Consider the following 5,515-nt stretch of genomic DNA (forward strand, 5'->3'; position numbering starts at 1 on the left):
TCCTTGGCCTTCCCTGCTGCACATGGCAGCACATGGCCCTGCCGTGGTGGCAGCCAGGCTGCCAGAGGTGAGCACTCTGCAGCAGCTTGATGGTCACCCAGCCTGGAAACCAGTGCAGAGAGACAGGAGGAGGAAAAGCCTTCATGGCCCTCACAACTGAAGGCACAAAGCTGTTGCTGCTGGGTTAGCTGTGCCTGGCCAGCTCAGGTGTTTCAGTTAGTGGCTCCAGTTTTGACCCCTCTCAGGCTGATGGCTGGAGTTGCCATGCCATGCCTGCCCTCGCTGCCAGGCTGTGCTCTGCCTGCCCCAGTGCCTGGCTCCCAGTATGTCCCTCGCCCTCCCACCCTCTCAGGTAGGTGTTGGTACCTGTTGGGACACGAAACCTTTCGCTCTGTGAGCTGAGTCCGTGTTCTTGTGGGAAAAGCTCCCCCCACCTCCCCGACTGCGTTGGCCCCGAGCTCTCCTGTGCCAAATGGAGATGGATGAGAAGTGACCAAGCGTGTCCCTGATAGCGGCGTCGCCTTTACCCTCCTGACTAACGGACTGTTCCAGGTAGAGCCCGGCCACCTGCCACTGATGCACCAGGTATGTCCTCAGCCCCCCTCCCTGAGGAAGGCAGCACCTGCCAGCCCTGCACCAGCAAAGCAACTAAGGAGGAGAGGTGTCAGTCCCCCTCCCAAGGGCTCACACTCCAGACCCTGCTCCTCTTGACTACCAGCTAAACAGAAGGGAAACAGCAGAAAATAACCAGGCGTCTGTCTTGGCCCTGGACCCAGTAAGGAGGCCGAGCTTTAGATCTGACTGCACAACGGATCCCTGTGTGTGTCTGATTTGTTACACGTGTCCAAGTCTCTGTCCACGACACTGTCATTCCAGATGGAGACTCTGTACAGCCAAATCTCCCCCCGCACGACAGTGGCTGGAGGCCTGGTCCCCACAGCCCCGGCACAACGGGCTGTGGCTGTCCCCATGCCTGGCTTTTGCTTGTCCCTACAGGAAGGAAAAGAGAAGGGGGGGGTGGACTCTTGCAGCTACAGGTAGAATTAGAACTGTTAATTAATATTTGACTTTCAAAAGTTGTTAAGGATATATTTTTGTTTGTGTTCTGTTTCAATTTCTGTAGATTATAAAATTTAAATGGCTGTAAAATCATGTGAGGAGAAAAAAAATGTTAATAAAAATGCAAAGCTCCAATATTTGCACAAAAGAAGCCCCGTGGTATTGCTGTTTGCACTAACTGATCACCTTGGCATCACAACTTCTCTTTCTATTGTGGAATTGTTGCTAGCTGGACTTCAAGCCAGTGGTATAAGCACAGGCTTTGTGCCAGGCAATCTTCGAAGAGATTTCTTATGGTTTGGGCTACATCCTTGCATTTCAGTACATTTTGGAGGAAAAAAAACCTGGACTGTCTGGAGCCAGCCTGTTTAATCAGCCTAGAATTACTCAAGCTTAAAATTCAGCTGACTTGCACAGCTTCTGGCCTGAGGATACTGAACAGGCACAGCAAGGGACATCAGGAGATCTGGAAACCTCATCTGATAGATCACATGGTGCTGTCTCCCCACTTCTTTCCATGTGGGAATGGGAACTAATGTGCCTCCAAACTGAACACTGTATCAGCCAAGTCCTCTTGCTAGTATCACTCTCCCAGGTAAGCAAGGGCTGTCACTGTTCTGGGATGTCAATGTGTGGATGCAAAGGAAGGGAAGTGGGTGGGAGAACCTCTATTAGGTGTGTGCACTGTTTCTGAAATCCCACTGCCTCAAAGAGATGGTGTGGGTGTTTGCCTTTGTAAAGTGGCTCAATGAAGGTTAAAAATGAGCCCCCAAGTTCTGAGAACAGTGCTTGGTTAGAAAGGTAGGAGGGCAAATAGGACCACAAATCAAAAAAGGGAGCAGCTCCTTGAGCTAACAAACCAATGTTTTGACTTCAGCACCAACATTCTGCAGGCTAACACTTCACTTCCCCCAGTGTAACACTGGGGCACTCAGAAGTGGCACAGGGACGTGATGGGAAGCAGACTGTGTGCTGAGTGAGTGCCCAGTTATCTGTCAAACAGTGGTTTATTCTCACAACTCTGCTTTCTAGTCTCACTATCAAACTGCTGGAACTAATGGTGTGAGCCTGGGGCAGTTAGAGCAGTAGCAGCATTGTTTGTACTCCCACAGCGAGGTTAAATCAGGCTAGCCAAGTGGCTACAGAGAATTATACTTCAGCAACAACCTCTTTTTTTCCCCTTAAACTGTTTTGTTCCTCTGCCAGTAACCACATGGCTCTAAGGCTAAGGATTCCTTTCTGCTTTTCCCTTTAAGACATGGTAAAGAAATCTGGCGCTCATCTCTGTGCTTGAAATAAGACCAATTGTACAGATGGTAGTTTGTCTTCAGATGGTATTTTAAGAAAAGCCTGGAACAAACTTATTTCTCCACAGGATCTTACCTCTTCCCACCAGAGTAGCAAGCTGCAAACTGACAACTGTTAAACACTTGCAGCACGTTCACACACGTGGTAACCTAAATCACTGCGTTTCTCTTTGAAGACTCTCCTCTGCCTCTTTTGATGCTAGCAACAGACTTAATCAAAATCAGACCCAAAGGATCGAAAAAGCTCAGAGTCCAGGCTTGTTTCCTGGAAACTGACAGTCAGCTGATCTGTCCTGGAGATGCTGCTCTGTGCCTGGCTCCATCCTCACATACTCCCTCAAGTCTGCCCGGAGCAGTCGCCAGGGCCTGGAGCCAGATTATTGTTAGTCATTCAGAAAAGCAGCCAAGGCTGTGCAGCTTGCACTGATCAGGACTCCAGAGGCAGTGGAAAGGTAACCCTGATGGTTGTGCTGGCTCTCAGCAGCAGCTCTGGAACAGAAGGGAATCTTGCTCCCGAGGGATCCGACTGTTACCGTAGGTAGTAATCAACTGCAGCGGAGAAAGCGGCGAATCCTCCGCAGCCAATGACCCCAGCCTTGAGCCCAGCTGCAAGGCAGGAAGGGTGTGAGAGAGTGAGACAAAACAGACAAGATATTTTTCTCCCCAGTTCACTAACTTGCACGGTGCTGCCCTGAAGAGCCCATACCTGCAGGAGCCTGTGCTTCAGGGAATACTGGCACAGCCACTGCCCAGTGTAGGGGGAGCCCGACTTAACCCCCACAGTGGGACCAGCAGGACACACCACCTTGGTGCTGTGCTGTTCAGTCTTCCCCAAGGATAGAAGAGAACATGCCAGTGGCCACTGATGATTTTGGTGTGCTCTGATCTGAGGGCTCTGTGGGACTAGAGAGGGATAGGAAGAGCAGCTACTGCTCTGAAAGCTCTAAGAGGATTAGGTTGAGGACAGACACAACTTAACAAGCTCGATTAGAAGCACTTTCAAAAGAGCTTTCTTCTATTTTTTTCTCGATGGACAGGGTTTTTTTCTTAAGGAGAGGTGAGAGAAGTTTGATATTTCTGATGAGCAGAGCAGGTCTCTTCCTACTTGGGGCTTTTTCCAGATGTTGTTACCATTCAAGGCTTTCCAAAGTCCCCACTAGTGCTGCTGGACTAAAACCTCAGTGTTCCTTCTCTTTTACATCTTAATAGAATTGGCTGTTTGGACTGATACGTGAAAAAGGAGGAAAATATTTTACACACTGTGCAAAAGAACAGAGCAGAATTCTTTAGTTCTAATTTCAGAGTAGTAGAAACAGTGAAATAGTAGACAGAAGCAGAGCTCTGTTAACACAAGAGCTGTAGCTTCTGAGTTGCTCTGTACATATTTTTGGCTCCCTCCCCACACCACCACAGAAGAGTGTGGATAGTCAACACCATCTCCTGATTTTTCTTTCAAGCTAATTATGTTAATTTTCCTCCAATCTCACTGTCCTGTACAACCAACCCTACCCTACCCACACCTTGGAGCCGACAGGAAAGCGAGGGCGCAGTTCTGCCAGTCTGGAGCACACTCTCACGTGGGCTTCACCATGGCCCCATGCAAAGAGGTTTGCAGTGTGTGCTCCATGAAAAACACTGTTTGCTGCATAACCAAACTCAAGTCTTATCACAGAAACAGTTCCTAGCAGCAGCACCAACCTCTGAAGCCAATGGCTCCTCCCGTGATGCAGCCGCTGATAACGCTGTTCTTCCAGTCCGACTTCCCACGATACTGTGGAATTAATACTCAGAGTCAACAAGGAAATACAGAATAAACACTCAGTATCTAATAGCAAGAAAGATTAAATGACCTTCCAGCCCCTTCTCAGCTAAGGATGTTCTTCCCTCTGTTCTCAGCAGATGGCCCTGCACTCCCAGACTTGCAGGATTGGGAGACAGGGAGGAACAGGTCACGGGGAGAGGTAAGACAAATCCATGTGGTGCAATGCAGTGCTACAGCACAGATCCTCAGGTGAGCTGGGACAGCCCTCAGGACACAGCACTGAGCAGCTGCTCAGAGGGTTGAAAGGTGCAAGAACTACATGAGAGCAGCCCTGAGAATGGCCATGCACAGGTGAGAGCCACAGCACCTGCTGACAAAGATGGACTATTTCCATAGCCAAGACACACTGGATTTTCACCAGTGCAGAAATATCTTTGTTCTGCTCCGCTGTGCAAGCAGATACACTTTTCTTCTAGGATGAGTTCAGAAATAATTGTGTCTTTCAATTCAAAGACAGGACTCAAATTCCTAACCAGGTAATTTTCCTATGTAAGAAAAGAGATGATAGATTTACCACTGAGCTGCATAAGGTCATTTCTTGCTGTAGGGACAAGATGAAACCAGGCCTGTTACTTAAGAACTCTCATCAAAGGATCCCTTCCTGCATATGAAATTTTTAGACACTCAAATTACCACATTGCAACTTACAGTTTGATGCTTTAAAGTAACAAGTACTTGTAGCTAGGGTTTTACAAAGTAATGCCTATACTTGCCAGGAAAGAACAAACTAACCTACTGCCTTGTCCTGTTACAAAGGGGATACACATACAAGATTATTAAGTGTCCAATAAAGCATTTCTCAGTCCTGAAGAAGTGACTACTCACAGATTCCACCACACACTCAGTGAAGGAGAACATGGCACCCACGATGGCAAAGTTCTTCGCGTAGGATATTCCTCTCTCCCCCATATCCTTGAGGACCTCTTTTGCCGTTGGCGTGCGATAGGGATCCTTGGGATCAAACCCCACGTTGGTGTCAATGCCAGCTGTGAAGATTCCAAATGCACCTCCCAGAACAAACCCTGTGAGAGACAAGCAGTATGAAATGAACTCAGCTGAAGTTGTGCAGCACACACTCCCTGCAGGCACTGGAGCAGCTCCGTGAGCAGTGTCAGCGCAGCAGCGTGACAGGGGCAGGGCAGGAGCACACATGGCCAGTCACTAGGTGCTGTGGACACTTGTTTGCAGTCTGTGCTGGGTGAGGGAGGCAGACAGAGCTCCCTCCCTGGGACCTGCGACAGGCACTGCACGAGGCTTAGATGGAAGGAAAAGCAAACACGGAGCCCTCGTGCTGGCAGCACCTTCTCCATCCACCCCTTTCCCAACA

The 5,515-nt window shown here is 49.0% G+C and overlaps 1 protein-coding gene across 1 annotated transcript; it reads right to left on the reverse strand.

Annotated features, from left to right (window-relative positions):
- Positions 1-2,050: 2,050 nt before the first annotated feature.
- On the reverse strand, positions 2,051-5,210 carry TIMM22 (translocase of inner mitochondrial membrane 22 homolog (yeast); the record flags this gene model as incomplete). Its single annotated transcript, XM_009078021.1, has 3 exons — positions 2,051-2,972; positions 4,065-4,137; positions 5,014-5,210. Coding segments are annotated over 3 exons (347 nt in total), but the record flags the coding sequence as incomplete, so codon positions are not given.
- Between the last annotated feature and the right edge of the window lie 305 nt (positions 5,211-5,515).

The sequence above is a fragment of the Acanthisitta chloris genome, unplaced genomic scaffold, assembly GCF_000695815.1.
Source record: "Acanthisitta chloris isolate BGI_N310 unplaced genomic scaffold, ASM69581v1 scaffold20387, whole genome shotgun sequence".
Lineage (NCBI taxonomy): Eukaryota > Metazoa > Chordata > Aves > Passeriformes > Acanthisittidae > Acanthisitta > Acanthisitta chloris.